Below are 18377 nucleotides of genomic sequence, written 5' to 3'. Positions count from 1 at the left end.
ACACATCTGAGACACCTGAGAACAATCAGTCAGGGTGCAAGATGTCTGAATAGTGAACAGTATTTACAGTGCAAGTGGTACTGCCAGCAAAAGCTGACTTTGGACTGTCCTCTACTTTTAAAACTGACATTATTTTGAATTGTCCTGCAAAATCTTTGTGAGTTTTGAATACTGCATCCCCTAAGTTATCAGAAATTGCTATTCCTGGAGATACAGTATGAATTATCAACTGTTTATTCATTTCATAAAGTAGTCTATTACTTGTAGACATTCATTTCCTGCAAGTGCAACTAACATTGTTGCAACTAACATTGCAACTAGCAAGATTATTTTTTCGTCTGGCAAATCTCAGTCAGATGCTGTTAAAAAATAAAATCCCTGATTGGGAAATATATTCACTGATATGATAGATAGGCCTATGATGATATCGTGTATTTAGAAGTCTGATTCCAGTAAACACAGAGGTACATTGCTTAATTGTGAAATGCCCGATGCCGCTACATGTCCAAAAGTTAACACTGAAGATGACATGTGCAACAATGTAGCCTATACTTTAAGCACTAAGAAGGCAATGGCCCAAAAGTAAATGAAAAATCATGGCTTTTTGTTATGAATAGGCTATGCTACAGTATGCTATTCATAGTCCACAATTTAGATGGCTGATGTTGAAGAACAACTGGCTATTGCAAAAGGAGAAGCAGAAACTCTCGCTTGACGCAGCAGGTGAAGAATCTTTTTTTTTTTTTGCATTGTCACTTTATTGCAACTGAAACATTTTGATGACAGTAGACCTAATCAACTGATTGACTGGCTGACACTTTTTGTTTTTAGTGTCTACTAGCCTACAGTAGATCATGTTTAATCAAAGAACAGTGGAATGTTTTGTATTATATTACATTAAACTATACACTGATTAGCCTATTTAAATGTTATTTTTCATTGTATGACACAACATAACATGATGCATAGCACAATATCTCTCTCTCTCTCTCTCTCTCTCTCTCTCTCTCTCTCTCTCTCTCTCTCTCTCGACAATACCTTGTCGGACAAAGAAGTGGAATACATTTCTCCTGCAATGATTTCTAACAACTAGATTATGCCAGTGATGAAGGTGGTTACCAAAGCGTAAACAAAGAAAATATGAAGTCATAAAGACTGCAGGCTGGGGCTGGGCACTTGAAATGAGGTCGCTTGTAGGGTAATAATCGTCCGTTAGATTTGTGTGACTGTACAGCGGAGTGGAGTCTGTGGAGACGTTGAAGCTTACGCGCGTTACGCGATGGGTACTACAGCAGCAAGAGAGACGCGCCGCGTGCTCCAGGATTGCCTTATGAGTCACGATTTCGAATAAATAATCGAGTACCCAAGTAATAATAAATGCCTGTACGTGTTTGCAATGGCTTCATTGTGTTTTATATCAACTGGGACGAGATGGCAGCAGCATGGTCGCAACAACGTGAGTAGGGATTGTTCAATATCGACAACATCTGACTTCATCTGAGAAGCAGGTTGCATGTTGCTGCTGGGGTGCGAAGAAGAAGCATGGATAAAGACTTGAAAAGTAAGCGACTTGCCAGTTGCCACTGCCAGATTCACTACAAGGGACTGCACGGTGGACGATGATGATGACAATAGCCTAGTAGCGTGAACTCAGTGCGAGCAAAAACTTCAGCCTGAGCGAAGACAAGACATTTCTAATGAATGAATCGCAGGATGTTTTCAGATCAGCCTGCGATCTGAACATCGCAGGCTTCAATGTAAGTGATGACCAGGACGACATGCCCACTATCTCCCCGGCGGGGTTCATAGTGCTGTCCGTGGTGCTAGGCTTTATCATGACTTTCGGCTTTCTTAATAACTTCGTAGTGCTGCTTCTGTTTTGTAAATTCAAGACGCTGCGCACACCGGTCAACATGCTCCTGCTGAACATAAGTGTCAGTGACATGCTGGTGTGCATGTTCGGCACCACACTCAGTTTTGCTTCCAGCATTCATAGACGGTGGCTGCTGGGTCCCGTCGGATGTAGTTGGTATGGTTTCATCAACTCTTGCTTTGGTAAGTTAACTTATAAGTTTACTTTCTTGTAAATTGTATAAGAAACGTGTGTGGGATGGGTTGGGGGGGGATAAGGGAACCATGGCTGAATATATGCCCCCCCACCTCCACCATATAGCTATCATCTGTTCTCCCAAATATTGATAAGATCAGTATTTAGAGATTGTTTTAAAGTAGCTGTCATTGCCCCCAGTATAACATTTACCAATTAGTAACAACTGCTGACATATTGATTTGCTGATGTAAGTCTTAGGGAGTCCTGGACACCTATATTAAACTGCACTAAATCTATACATTCTAGGAAGTTCTGTATACGTGATCTGTCTGTCCTTCATAATATCTTGAGTCTCGTTCGTCCGATCGATTTCACACAAGGTGTAGTACACTAGGTTGAAGTGTGAGGTTGATTGGACTAGAAAAAAGTTTCCTTCGGGGGTTTGGCCACTTCCTACGTATGTGAAAGGCCCCTGGCTGTATCCCCAGACGGATACAGGTCCAGTGGGCAGCTAAACATTGTGGGCAGCTCAACATTAAATGGGCAGTTTGTTCAAAATGTAAAAACAATGAAACGAAAATGGTATGGAATAATGTAAAGTATTATACATTCATTATTTAACAGAGTATGTCATCTCCAGTATTCTGTTGGATTTTGGGAGTTTGATACTTTTATCAGGCTTTACTAACTGACTGAAGCAATGAAAGAGCCATCTTTCATTGTAATAATAACCACTAATTACTTAAAAGTGACTATCTCTTTATAATTGCATTCAATTACAATGTATCAGTTAGATACATGGAGTGTACACTGTATGTGGGACTGATGTTTATCCAGACATAATTTACATAAAGCGACAATAAAAGAAAAACATTTACACTCTCTCATTGTTGAGAGAGAGGTTTTTTGGGGTGTGTGTGCCAGAATCAAAGTGGCATGGAGAGAGAGAGAGAGAGAGAGAGAGAGAGAGAGAGAGAGAGAGAGAGAGAGAGAGAGAGAGAGAGAGAGAGAGCGAGAGCGAGAGAGAGAGAGAGAGAGAGAGAGAGAGAGAGATAGAGAGAGACTGCTCACACCTTCCAACAAAATACATGGGCCTTGGACACATGGGTTGCCACGCAAAAAGGCTGAAATTCCCCAAAACAGGAGAAAAAAAATGAGAAATGGCCAAGGAGTTGTCAAGGAGGAATGGTCAAATAAAAGTTGGCAGGTATGGGCTAGGCACAGTGAGCGCCACAAAGATGTGCAGCTATAAAGCCATATTTCTTTTAATGTATTTAAAGTCAATTTGTTTAGCCAATTCACACTCAATGACAATTATTGTGATGTTATAGAGGCTGTGTATATGGATTGCAGTATCACTCCCCCCAGTAGCCACAAACGACATAGCTTGTTCTGCATACAGATGGATTTATTAATGTACTCTTGCAGACATTCAAACCCAACGTCAAACTGAATAAATAAAGCACAACTATACAAACGCTTGTGTTTGTAGCCTATAGACAACAACAGAAACATAACATAAACAATGTACAAATGGCTGCATATAGACTTAAAGGGAATGAGTCCAAATTCCCACGAACAGACTCACAGCAACACAAACTGCAATAAAAATAATTTAATCAAACAAACGTTCAAACCCATATAATGTTCAATATTCGCTTTAGATATTAAAGATTCAGGACAAACACACTTTCTCCCGCATCTTCACACAAAGGGAGGAAGTTCAACCACTGACGTGTTCCGAGTCCCAGAAATACCATATAAGGAGTTCCAGGCAACTAACTAAATACAGTATCCAGTATAACATAAATATACTTAACTTAAACCAATGGGCATGGACATAAATAATGGACATGGGCATAAATGATATAAACAATAAAGAACCAAAATTAAGAAATACAATAACAAATAATTATTCTGGCAGCCAAACTCCCACCAAATCTTACATTACATTACATTACGGTCATTTAGCAGACGCTTTATCCAAAGCGACTTACAATAAGTGATATAATAAGTGATCTTAAATTTTGAGATTTCTTTCACCATACATTTTGAGATTTCTTTCACCATACATTTCTCAACATTTGAAATCAAATTTCTCAACATTTGAAATCAAGAATTTCAAACCTTGTTTCCCATATGAAACTTAATTATCAAAATAACCATGATCAATATTCTGCTTCAAGCAGAAAACCTTTTTCATTCACATCATGTGTACAATAAACCCGTTGTACAACCTTCAAGTCATGTGTACAATAAACAATACATTTTATAAAATTAACCTTGACCGTTGACACCTCTTCTCTTCTGGCAGTCAAACAGTATTTCTTAAACAGTGTTTCTTTTCTCTTTCCTTTACAGAACAGAACCTTGTACCTTAAGTGCAACAAAACAAAAAACAAATGAACCTTGCCAAACTTACGTGGCTGCACTCAACACTTATTGACCCCTTTGCTTTAGGTTTGAGACCCTTGTTGAGCACAACATTTAAAATAAATGGCTTTTACCGTTTCCCAGACCTCGGTCAGGCGGCCTACCAATTTTGCACTCTCCCACCTTGACATATCCTAGGGGTAGTTCTTTTTTCCTTTGCTCTTTAAACTTAGTATTTTTCTTAGTTTTTGCATCTTCATTTGAGAAAAATCCCTTTTCTCTTGATGTTCTCTTTTTCATCTCTTTCTACTGGAATCTTCCTTTGTAACCTTGTGGGACCTTTGGTTGCTGCTTTCCTTGCAGTCGCAGGCTTATCCTTACTACAAGCTGCTGTATTCTTGGGGTTCGTGTTAACAGCAACTATAGCTTGACAGTTTGCAGTATGTGTCCAGTTGGCGTCAGCCTCCTTGTTGAGGTTGAAAGTACTGAAGCACCGGTACCCAGGGTCTTTCACTTGTTTGCTCAGCTTCTTGTTGCCTTTTAACATCTTTCATGCTCCTATTCTTGTGCCGTTTGCATGTGCTCCCACCATTACTGGTGATGCTGCAAGGCAGGGTTTCCTCTCCACACACAATTGTTCTGTTACAAATCACCAGTTTGAATTTGTGGGGCTCTTTCGTTAGAACTAGTTTCTATTATTTTTTAAATTGCTTTGGTTCTTGGATTTGGTCTTTCTGTCTGCGGTCTTCGTGTAGGCATGTGGGGTGGCGTTTTGTACATGTGTCATAGACCATCCTTTTACTGCAGCCCTTGATGTCCAGGATGTAGACAGCCAAAGCACAGTCTCTCACACTGGATGAACATGACTCTGTCTTCAATTGGCATTGCAGTGAACTTATGACAGTGATGTAGGCTGTGACCTGGTTTATTGCAAAACTGACATATGACTGTGGACCTTAAACTGGTGGCGGTTGTGAAGATTCTGGAAGTTGGAATTTGGTTCTTGGGTCTGGAACGATTGTCTTGTTCATGCTGATGTAATGCACTCTATGAGGTTATTGGATTACATGCAGTACTATGGCTTCTTGATTTAGGAATGTGACAAACTGAAATGGGGGAAATGTCCATATAGCAGCTGGTATTGTGTGGCTGCTCTGTTCCAACCAGTACTTAACCAGTTAGGTAGCTTTGTAGTTAGTGTTTGGTTATCCATAGCATCATTGAGAACATTCAAATGCACATTGTGTGCAATGGCATGCTTCACAACTTCTTAAAAAGTCTACAAACTTTCTTAGCTCAGTACTGTCTCTTGAGGTGATTTTTGGCCATGGGTGTAACTTGTCACGGAAAGCCCTTGCAATAATAAATGGATCACCATATCTTTCATCTAACAGATTCCATGCCGCGTGATATGACTCCTCTGTGTCAATTAGAAAATAACCTTCAATAGCCTCTGCACCTCCAACATATTTTTGTAAGAAAACGATTTCTCCACTGTAGGAATGTTCTTCCTCTCAATGAGGGTCTGAAAGGAGTATTTCCACATATTGAACTTAAAGGAGGAGTTCACCCAAAAAATTACTTATTTTCTATCAATTACACACCCCATGAAGCCTTGAATTCATGGATTTATTCGAGTTTTTGTGGCATTCCTAAGCCAATAATTTGATGACCGGGTGTATTTCCAGTAGGAGACACAAATAATCTACTTTGTGTCTCCTACCTGATACATTAGCCGGTAGGAGACGGGAATCAAATTATTAGCTTAGGAATGCGACAAAAACAAAAAAGAATCCATGGATTCAAGGCTTCATAGGGTGTGCAATTGATAGAAAATAAGTCATTTTTTGGGTGACCTCCTCCTTTAAGTGGATCTCCAGTAAAGATGGCGGGCTCTGGGATAGGTAGCCGTGATTGCCTCAGCTAAAACCTTGACGAGCTTTGTGATGTCAGGCTCACTTGTTGTCACAGCTCTTGGTGGTGGTGCTCTTGGCGGTGGGTGTTGCTGATGCAAAGTGTCCTGCTGTGATGTAACCCTTTGATCTTGATTGGCTCCATCATAGACCTTAAGCCTTGCTTGGGCAGCATTCATATTTTTCAGCTCCTCCAAAGGTTCCAGTTCTCTTTTCATTTCTTCCTGTTTCTTTAATTGAGCAGCAGCCTCCATTTCCAGCTGTTTCAATTTCTCTTGTTGCCGTTCTTGTTCAGCCATGATTTTTAAAACAGCATGTGTAGCTGCATATTCAGCAGCAGCTTCTTGTTTCTTAATTGATTGTACATTAGAATTCACATGAGAACAATTAGAACGATTTGAGGCTGACAGAGAAAGACTGTTGGTTGAAACAAACGCAGAGCTGACTTCAGGCCAAATGAGCTCCTCTTCTGCTCCTTTAATCTGAGTCGGAGCATTAAGAACAACATGTTTAGTTACTTTTATACACTTATTCAGCTTGCGGTGCATGTCATTATCTGGAGTGTCAATCTTCTTGTACGCATCATAAATGCCATTCAGTTCAGATACCTCCTTTTGCAGAGAACTGATGTGTCCTTGGAGGATGCTATTAGGAGCCTTACTTATGACAGCTCTTTCTGTCAACTTTTTTCGAATCTTCTAATGTTCATACTGTACACACAACCAAAACGATACAACAACATTTGCAATTCCTTTCCTTTCCCAGTTAATGTGTGCCCTCTGTGAGGCTCCAACACATGCTCATCTATGGTGGTTCCAGCATCTTTAGTGTCTTTTATTTGTTGGGCTGGTTCTTTAGTTGGTTGTACATTAGGCTCTTTAGTTGGTTGTGACTTTTTTATTATTAAAGGGGCCAAGGCCGTAGGGCCTTTGGACCCTTATTGCACCTGTATCTTTTATTATTATTATTAATATGGTAGATGCCAAACGCCCAAGCCACGAAACTCGCAACCATTGGCCAAAGGGTGGCGCTATAGCACTCAATTGAAAATGCCAACTTTGAACAGGTATATCTCATGCCCTGTTTGACCTACAGCCATGAAACACACATATGCGTCTACTCATGATGAACAACTTTCACACTCTGACTTTTGACCTTTGATCTTTAGATCTCCCACCATTTTGAATTATATGAAAAACTGTAAAAATCTCCTGGGATTTTTGAGAAATCTGCACGAAACTTCCATAGACCGTAAAAAATATGGACAAAGGGAACGGTGACGTCACCCATTGGTTTCTACAGACCGTAAATGAAGCCGATTGTTCAGGAACGTGCAATCCGCCATCTTTAATATATACCATTGGGCACGTCGGAACTCAAACGCTATTGCTTGAGACCAGACATGTGACCAGGGAACCGGAAAACAATCCCCAAAGAATGCTATTGGTTGGGTAGCTTGTCAATCAAGAGCGGGGCGGGGAATGAATGCTATTGGTTGTGTAGGTTGTCAATCAAATCATCTCGCCCCTCCTGGAGCATAGTCTACTTTATCGTCAATTTTAGAATAAATGGGACCATAATTTAGCAAAACGCATATCATGATGATTGAAAGGAGACCTTAAACTAGCGACTGGAAGCATATAGTATTTATGACCATTTTTATTAAGGTAAGAAAATCTAGTCTAAAGTTCGTCAAAAGCCCATCCGCTTACAACGAGAGAATATTCCTTCTGACACCTGCAGGGGTAAAACAGCGCCATACAGGCCATTCATATGAACTGTCTCTCTTCCGTATCGGCCTCATTGTAAATATGTCAGGCTGGCCCCTTGGAAACTTCTTACACATGAACTTTGGACCAATATGTAGGCTATGTGCAAAAATGAAGCTTTTAGAGCCAATGAATATTGCAGTTTTATGAAAATTTTTCTTCGGCCCCTAACACATAAATGCAGACTTATATTTTTATGAAACTTTGCAGTATGGTAGAGGGTCATTCCAAATATCACTGAAAACTAATCTCACTCCAATTGGCCAAAGGGGGGGGGGCTATAGCAATCGGTTGAAAATGCAAACTTTAAACAGGCATAAGTCATGCCTTGTTTGGCCGACAGCCATGCAACTTACTTACACACGTGCCTTGACTCTCTTTGATCAGTAAGCTCCGCCCTTACATTTTCCGCCATTTTCAGCAGTTTGATAAACTCTTAAACCTGTGTTTCTGCAGTGATTTTTGAGCAATTTGCGTGAAACGTTCTACACTCAATCGACCATTATCTACAATCCCAGTTGAAGAGAAGTTTGTACGTAAAAGAATGAAGCCTCCATGAGCCAATGGATATTGTAGAGGCCTGGCTTCATTAAAAAGAATCATCTTTGCATTCTCCTTTCCTGGTTCAAGCCTCACTCAATGCAAGCTACATTTAAATTGCATTGTACAAAACATGACCCTGTTAATTAATGCATGTGCAATAAAAAATAAATAACATGAAATGCTTTTTTGAAAGTAGTTATTTGTAATGTATGACATACTTTCTTGTGAAAATAGCCGATCTACAATTTCACAACTTTTCAGATAGCAACGCGTTGTGAGCTTGTAGATCGGCTATTTTCGCTAGTTTCCATTCCGAGGAGACAAAAAAAATCTTTACTGGTAAATGTTTTGTGAACCAGTGATCTAGAGTAGTTAGTGATACAGAGGCTTGGTTCATAACGGACGGAAAACTGGGGGGCCATATTTCTAGCTCAATGAGAAGAGAGGCAGCCTGTGAGTCCAGAGGGCGCTTGTTCGATCCATGTCCCCGACAATGTGTTGAGGTGATCATGATTTGGAATTCTTAGGTTTACAAATAGTGTTTCTTGAGGTTAGGTTTAGGCGTTGTTTTACTGAGGTTAAGGTTAGTGAGGGTGGGGGCATTGCACAAAACATGACCTTGTTAATTAATGCATATGCAATTTTTAAAGATAACATGAAATGCCTTTTTGAGAGTAGTTATTTTCAATGTATACCCTATTTCCTTGTGAAAATAGCCGATCTACAAGCTCACAACGTTTTGGATAGCCGATCTGAGCTTGTAGATCGGCTGCTTTCACTAGTTTCGGCAGAAGGAGCGAGTGCATTCTCCGGCAGCGGCAGCAGCCGCGGAACTGCCGCGGAACTGCCGGTGGAGGAGCGGCAGTTGCCGGCAGTGACTGCCGGCGGTGGAGCGGCAGCTGCCGGCGGAGCAGCGGAACTGCCGCGGAACTACCGGTGGAGGAGCGGCAGTCGCGGAACTGCCGGTGGAGGAGCGGCAGTCAACTTCTTTTTTCCGCCGATAAAGTATAGTTTTGGACCATGACGGAGGCGCGCCGACTCAGCAGACCTTGAGGCCAAGGAGTCGCGCCCGAGCGCCTCCAGGCGCGAGTGCCCGCGACGACCGGCCAATGGTCTGCTAGTCGACTAAGCGCCGTCCGAGTTATGTACCGATAGGCACAGAATCGTAAATAATATTGGTGGCAGCTCCGCGGCAGCAGCCGCTGCCGGAAAATGCACTCGCTGTCCCTCAGTTTCGGTTCCAAGGAGACATACAATTTCTTCATTGGTAAATGGTTTGTGAACCCGATCTTAGCGTTAGTGAAACAGGGGCTTGGTTCATGACAGAAGGCAAGAGTTTATGATCTTCAACAGACACCATCAGGCTGGATGAAGCTATAGCTCAATTGGCAGTGTGGCAGCCTGTGAGTCCTAAGGTCAAGGGTTCGATTCCTGTCTATGTCCATGGGTTGAGGTGTCCGTGAGTGAGGTTCTTAACCCTGGATTGCTCCCCTGCATGCTAGCCACAATCCCTCAGCACTCTGCTCAGCTGTTGAGAATGCTCATTTGTTTGTTGCATGGGCTGCTTTGTCTCAAATTCAATCTATTCTGTTTCTATGTCTTATTGAGCTATTGTTGCACATTGCTTTTTGCCTTCATTCCTTGGCCCCGTTTATCGCTGCTTGCAGCTATATTTATTACATTGTTGTCTCCGCCAGGCCGAAAGGCATGGCGAGAGAGTATGTTTTACCCCCTGTCCGTCCGTCCGTCCGTCCGTGTGTCCGTCCGTCCGTCCGTCCGTCCGTGACCAGCTAATCTTCGCCACCGTTGCCTTGATCGCAGCGAAACTGTGCACACACACTCCCTGGATGCCAATTCCGAACTTCTGCCCCAAATTCTTCACATGGGCCTTTTATAGCGCCACCAGGAGGCCAATTTGTGCAAAACATATTTTTTTACAGTACTCCTACAGATTTTGTCCAAAAATCCCACAAATCGGTACACAGTATCTCTATAGTCATTAAACGAAACCGAATCTTTCAGATTTTTGATATTCCATCCTGATTGGCTAAAAAGGGCTTCCAAAGTTTGCAGAAGTACTCCGTTTTGAACAAAATGCCTCAAATCATGACCACAGCATGCAATTTCCGTGAAATTTTGCTCGCATATTTCCACTATGCCGAGGAAGAAATGGCACTTGAACATTTTCAAATCAGCCTCATGGTGGCGCTATAACAGGCCGATTCATGTTTGTACCTATAACTGCACCGATCTGTGTAAAACTTTGTGTGCGCACTCCCTAGAGGTCAAGGAAAAACCTTTGCCCTGCATTTTTCACATTTGCCTTTTATAGCGCCACCAGGAGGCCGACTTACGTAAAACACATTTTTTTATATTACTCCTTCCGATTTTATCCAAATTTCACGCAAATCGGTACACATGATCTCCATAGTCATGTGATCAAGACGGATGTGTTTGATTTTTCATATTCCATTCTCATTGGCTAAGATTGACATCTAAAGTTTGCAGTAGTGGCTTGTTTTGAACAAAATTCCGCAAATCATGAACGCACCGTCGGATTGCGGTCAAACTTTTGCACGCACCTTCACACTATGTTGAGGAACAAATGCCACCCTTTTAACATTGGCCTGTTATAGCGCCACCAGCAGGTCTAATTTAGCAAAAACATTTTTTTGCACAAAATGCCTCAAGCCATGAATGCAGTGTCCGATTGCCGTGCAAGGCCTAATAAGAAATGGCACCCTTTTCACATTGGCCTATTATAGCGCCACCAGGAGGCCACAATAACCTACCTGACCTGGCGGAGACCTGTGCTCCGAGGAGCACTTTTTCTAGTTTTTATTGATTTTTTAGGTTTCAATAACAACAATACATACATACACCACAGGACTACATATATCCACACAGTACATTAACAATATCTTAAATAAAAAGAGTAAAGTAAAAAAAAAGTTAAAAACAATACAGATTGTGACTTGCCATACAATATCTAGTGATTCACTGTCCTATACCCAAGTGTCCCCAGCCGGGAATTTTAGATTAAGATAATCTAAAAATGGCTGCCAAACTTGGTAGAATTTCTGGACTGAGCCCCTTGTGGAATATTTAAGCTTCTCAAGTTTTAAATGTGCCATCACATCTCCGACCCAGCGTTGATGTGATGGAGAAATGGCTGATTTCCAATTGAACAAAATAAGGCGTCAAGTCAATAAAGAGGAGAAGGCTATAGCATCAGACTGAGAGACAGATATGTCATGGACATTGACATAAATTATATAAACAATATAGAACCAAAATAAAGAAATAAAGAAATTATTATTCTGGCAGCCAAAGCAGTGGTCAGCTGTAACTCTGAGCTGATAAAAACTAAAATGGTTTATTTTATGTCCATTACATCTATAACTGTGGGTAAACTTTACACACAGTATACACTGTAAAGCCATTTGCAGCTACACCGTTTCATCTCTTTTCTTTTCGTATAGGCTATGTCCAGGTCCTGGTATAGCAAAAAAATGCAGTCACAGGCCCGGATATGGTATGATGTTACACACCGCATGTGTTAGTCGTCCGATTCTGTGACCTGCCCTCATTGCAGTGATGGCAGGACTCGACGGGACATAAACTTCGATAGGTAACCAAATGTGATGTAACACTGCACTGTCGTAGATTGTAATGCCAAATACGTTTTATGCCCCACAGCTTCCTTGGCCTCGAATAAAAAGGTCCATACAGGCTTGCGCATACAGGCTTGCGCACACACGCAACGTCTCGCATGTAACCCTAGCCTATGAGCGTTTGAGCGATTTTTTAGCGATTTTTGTGGCAACTTTGAAGTCTGTCTGTCTGTCCTTTGCATGTCTTGAGAACCGCACAAATAGCTGGTGTATTGCTGAGTACCCAAGGGAATGCAGTGTTTATCGGATGAGCAGTTCTCTACAATGCTACAAGTAGCACTTCTGTGGCGCCAACCAATCGGCTGCTCTGAATGGCGCGATCCCTGACAATGTTGCAAGCAGCAACACGAGAGCCAAACAATTGGCTTCCAAACCGAGCACTAGTGCAGAGCCCGTAGTGTCAGATGGATCCACCGTTTCATTATTAGCATTTTGAGAGGCATGCCAAACAAGTGAGAGAATTGGTCTGGCCTATGCAGTCAGTGTTCCACCTTCGAAAACAACATAACATCTAGGATGAAGGCTGATGTTTTCCCATGTAACCCCTTTTTTAAATTACACATTCACAGTGTTGCATGGTATCCATAAAGGTTTTATAATATTATTTATGTTCTCATTCTCATGTCTAGGGTCTACTAGCATTATGGAATGACAATGCAATCTGATTTACTACACCTTAACTCATATCCTTGCATCCCTATTTTGCATCCAGTTTATACAAACACAAGAGCTTTGACATTCCCGGGTATAGAAATAATTTAGATATAATACAGATTACCGTACAAGATTCTCACGACTTTACTGGCTCGACATGTTGGTGATACGATGCACAGCAAGTTGTGTGCTTGCTTGAACAGTTCGGTTTGTGGTGACATAGGCGGACGCCTAGAGCGGCAGTTTGGAGAGGCGGCAAAAAAAAGTCTGGGAAAAAAATAATAATATATATTTTAATTAATTTTAAATGTTTTGATAATAAATCGGTAAAATCAGGCAAAAATAATAATTAAATAACAAAACTCTAACCTAACCCTAAAACCGAAATAAAGTAGCCAAAAACAGAAAAAGAATTATCAAAATCCGCCCAGAAACCGAAACATTTCGCATCAGAGGAATCTCGCCTAGGGCGCTGATCAGCCCAGAACCGGCCCTGGTGGCAATTCTCCGTTGTCTGCTGGCATCTCTCTGACCCGGACAGCTCCAGTCCATGTTGGCTCCTCTCAGAGCGTGAAGGTTTAGAAATATGACATGATATTAAACAATAAACAATTGGAGAAATCTAAAGGCTTCTTAACATTGTCTTGTAAGTGCGTAAGTATTCCCAGGAAATCTTCCATCACTTCACAAACACTTTTCCGCGACTGTACTGTTTTGTTGAGCTGCCGTGCTCCTGAGTGTCTCTCTAGCCAGATCCCAATACTCTCAAACTTCTTTAAAGAATGGGAATGCTCCTCGTTCCGTCAGCGTAATTTTGAAGTGACTGCAATTACTTATGATGTGTCGCACAGCTAGATCGCTGGACAACTCCGGAGCCTGGAGGGTTGTCACATGGAGGAGGAGAATTTACACGTCACACACACACACACACACACACACACACACACACACACACACACACACACACACACACACACACACACACACACACACACACACACACACACACACACAAATCAGTCATCTCTGGAATAGCAATGCCAAATACTGTACATACATACAGTACAGGTGGAAATGTCTTGCAAATTGTAGATTGACACACGTCACGGAACACAATGAAAATCCATCTCTCAAGTTTTATCTCAGACAAACACCCAAGGCGGAGGAATTCTCTCATTTTTTTTCAGAAGGTCCTCCTGGAGCGGTCAGATGATAAATATTTAAGATGGCATTACGTTACATTCTTCTCTCTTCCTTTACCCATTTCGACTGTCACGAGCCTGCTTCTTCTAAAAGATGTCCTTTCTTGATATCATAAGAACTATCAGTGTTGTGATTTGGGTGTGTGTCTGTGTGTGTTTTCTCATCTTTGCATACGTCTATATTCTATAGAAGTCATACTTATTTTTTATGTCAATGCGCGTATGCTGTACTAATGTATTGTACTATATACTGTGATAAATCTATGTTTATATACTGTATATGATTACCAAAAACCTAATATCTCCCTCAGCCAAGAGGGAGTTAAAACGTTGGCTTTAGAATCCCGGGCATTACATACATACATACATATTATATGTTACAGTATGACTGGAAAACCAATCATATTGAAACAGGAGTGCTCATTTTCTTCAAGTTCACCTCCCGCGCTCCCCCGCGGCGGGGCGCGCCCCCCCCCCCCCCCCCCGTCAAAAAAAGAAATGTAACCATAACCCATTTATATATACATTTTTTATTTTGATATATTATAATCATAATATGCAACGGGAGTGAGTCTGACTGCAGCATATCGCCAAAAACAGTCGATCCACAAGCATAAGTGACAATTGACAAGTGCAGATCCATCTGTGTATGTCTAGATTCAGCGGGCAACACTATCAGATTAATAAATTAGCATATTGATTAGCCTACGTGACGTTGTTGTCCTCTCCACTCATTGTAGTAGGAGCTCATAAATTATTTACATCCTTAAAATCCTTATGCAGAGATTAAAAGCCGACTTTTAATTTACCGTAAACTAAACTTTGAAGTGGTGTTTTTCTTTGCGACAGTATACCTCCACCCCTAAGTGTCTCGTTCTATGAAGTTCAAGTTGTCTGTCTGTACACCGGCTTCGAATGCTATCAATGCATTGATTGGGAGATTATCACGTTTTATCAGACCATTGAATGGGCAAGTAGGCGACGAGTAGGCGATATACTGACCTACCCGCGATTTGTCAGACCATTCATGGGGCGTAATCAGGAGCTACTGACCTACTTGGAGGCGGAGCAGTCCCCACAACATTATTTACGATTCTGTGCCTATCGGTACATAACTCCAACGGCGCTGAGTAGGCTCAGGCGAACGTCACCGTTCAGGACGGCAACTCGGTCGCTTTAGCTCCCTCGGTGGTCCTTCACGGGGTGACAGTTCGCCTGAGACTGCGCGCCTCCGTCATGGTCCGAAACCAAAACCAAAACCGAAACTGAACTATTTAAGTCATCTCCGTTGGTAGGTCAGTATGTCTTGATAACACCCAATGAATGGTCTGATAAATCGCGGGTAGGTCAGTATGTCGCCTATTTCGCCCATTCAATGGTCTAATAAAAGGTGATAATGTCCCATTCAATGCATTGATAGCATCCGAATCAGGTGCACCGTAAGTGTGTCTCAACAATTTTTGTCTCAAGGCATGTCGATCGATATAATGGACATGCCTTATGTCACATTAGCGCAAATCGGTTGGTAGGCAATAAGCATGCAGAGATTCTTTGATATGAATCGGTGAATCGATATAAACATGCGCGATATGACTGCACCGGTTCATACAGTGTGCATCGGATACAATTTACGCGATGCATCGTTCGCTGCGTGTCTGCATCCTATCTTGTGTTTCCGAGGCGCCTTGAATGCACCATCAGCCAACAAAAACAGCCGGTCTCTGACATTCTGACATTCAACAGGTTCACAGTGAGTGAACCTGTTGCAGACTACAGACTAACTTTGCCGCACCCGCAACTACAGATAGCCCCACGGGTTAAAAATGCAAGAGAAGCACCACTAAGCTTTATAAAATCCCTGTCCGTTTATCAGTTGTTGTGTCACTGCAGCACGCTGAATGATAATCCACAGCTGTTTGTTCTTCTTGCAGCGTAATTGACAGCTTTCTCTCTCTGCTGCTGCTGTTCTATCGAGGCTAGAGCCTAATTTATCATTTATAATTTATAATCCTGGATTATATTCATATGATATACAGGCCAGGGTCTTCAACGTTTTTCAGGTCAAGGACCCCTTAGCTGAGAGAGAGATCAAGCAGGGACCCCCGGTACATAGGCTTGTATAAAACTGTGTTGCAGATTAAACTTTTTCATAGACTTGTTTGACAGCACTATCATTAGTGTGTGACGTGTAAATTAATATTTTGTGTTTATATGTTTACACATTATCTTTTCTATTAATATGTTGGATTTATGTTAGTAACATTAATCCATGAATGACATTTAATCTCTTAAAGCCTCAAATTGACCTTTGGCTCTATACTTGGTCAGCTCTTTTTTTCCATCTACACATCAAACCTCTGCCGAAAATAGCCGATCTACATGTAGATCGGCTATTTTCGGCTAATGTTCCCCTCAGAATAGGGACGCTAGGGTTCAAGTGGTTAATGTAAAAAAAAAAAGAAGCTTCCTATCACGCAAGTATTTGCCAGCCCCCCGTAATAACACTGGACCCCTGTTTAATGATATATAATAATGATATACTATATGATTAGTAATCAAACAATTCTACAATAACCAGCAGACCCCAAATTAGTTTTCTCTCAGAAGTCTATGAGTTGGGTTGTTAGACAGAGATGCAGAGCCTAGTACTAACCTACAGTAAAACAATAAATTGCTTTGAATTTAAATGTAATGCAATTTTAGTACAAAAGCACCGAATCACATCGTATCGCATAGTATCGCATTGTGCAGAATTGAATCGCCATCAAATCGTTATCAAATCGCATCGAATCGTGAACAGGGATGATTCATATCGCATCATATCGTCAAGGGCTTCAATGTATCTCTAATGTATCGTATCGCTGGCAGCGTATCGAGATGCGCTTCGAATCGGCCTCAGTGATGGAGATCCACATGCTTAGTAGGCAACGTTTGATGTCAGTGCAAATCGCCTTGTTTGGCAACAGATTCTGTTGTGTGTGACATCAGACCAGAGATCAATCAGCTTGGGAGAGAGGGGGAGAGGGAGAGGTTGAAAGGGAGAGTGAGAGGGAGAGAGGGACATAAAGAGGGAGGGAAGGAGGTTGTGCGTGACATCAGACCAGAGCTCAATCAGCTTGGGAGAGGGAGAGGGAGAGGTTGAAAGGGAGAGTGATACAGTGAGGGAGACATAGAGAGGGAGGGAGGTTGTGTGTGAAATCAGACCATAGCTCGATCAGTGTGAGAGAGAGACAGAGAGAGAGGAAGAGAGAGGAGAGGGAGAAAGAGAGAGAGAGAGAGAGAGAGAGAGAGAGAGAGAGAGAGAGAGAGAGAGAGAGAGAGAGAGAGAGAGAGAGGGAGAGGAAGAGGGACAAGGGAGAGGGAGCAAGAGCGTATTTTCACTCACACAATAACCTGGCCGATGCTGGGTACTGAAATATGAACGTGCTGCTTCGCAGCGTGCTGTCAGCGCAATAACCCCAGAAACGCCAGGCAAGCTGATAAGTAAAAACAGTCAACAGTCACACAGTCAAACAGTCAAACCCCAATGAATTCGTAATGCTTAGAATGTATGGTTTCACAGTCAGACATGTTGTTGCATTTTCTTTCTGGTTAGCGTGAAATCATTAAGAATAATATAAAACCATTCTGTACACCACCAAGGTGAATTGGCTTAGTCTTGACTCTTGGTTGTGTCGTATATTTTGAAACAGTAGACAGTAGTAGTTATCATGCCTAGCTTGCTTGGAAGAAAGTGTAGAAGACGTCCGGATATCGTTTGGATCATTATTCGGTTTAGTAAAGTCATAGATGGTTTATGTTCAATAAATATAAGCAGCTTGGGGTCCATGATATACGATAGGTGACATTGTTGGGGGTACTGAATGGGGGCTCACCCAGAACGCTATACAAGCAAGAACCACCACTGAGAAGAGTATTTGTATAGCACGTTTCATACACAAAGGCAATTCAAAATGCATGACCTACTTGTCAGAGTATCGTGTTGTGTCTGTGTGTACGCACGCACGCACGCACGCACGCACGCACGCACGCACGCACGCACGCACGCACGCACGCACGCACGCACGCACGCACGCACGCACGCACGCACGCACGCACGCGCGCACACACACACACACACACACACACACACACACACACACACACACACACACACACACACACACACACAGGGCACACCTTGCTCTCCCCCTGGAGTG

General features: G+C 42.0%; 1 protein-coding gene across 1 annotated transcript in view; it reads left to right on the top strand.

Moving 5' to 3' along the window:
- Window positions 1–1697: 1697 nt before the first annotated feature.
- Window positions 1698–18377, top strand: part of tmtops2b (teleost multiple tissue opsin 2b) — a gene marked incomplete at both ends in the record, with an annotated part of 40156 nt that continues 23476 nt past the window's right edge. The window contains one exon of the mRNA XM_080412153.1: window positions 1698–2055. Within this exon, the coding sequence (XP_080268279.1) occupies window positions 1698–2055 (358 nt within the window). The remainder of the gene's footprint in view (window positions 2056–18377) is intronic.

This window comes from Gymnoscopelus braueri (genome assembly GCF_963280865.1).
Source record: "Gymnoscopelus braueri genome assembly, chromosome: 18".
NCBI classification, from domain to species: Eukaryota; Metazoa; Chordata; class Actinopteri; order Myctophiformes; family Myctophidae; genus Gymnoscopelus; species Gymnoscopelus braueri.
This window is presented reverse-complemented; position numbering and strand designations above follow the sequence as displayed.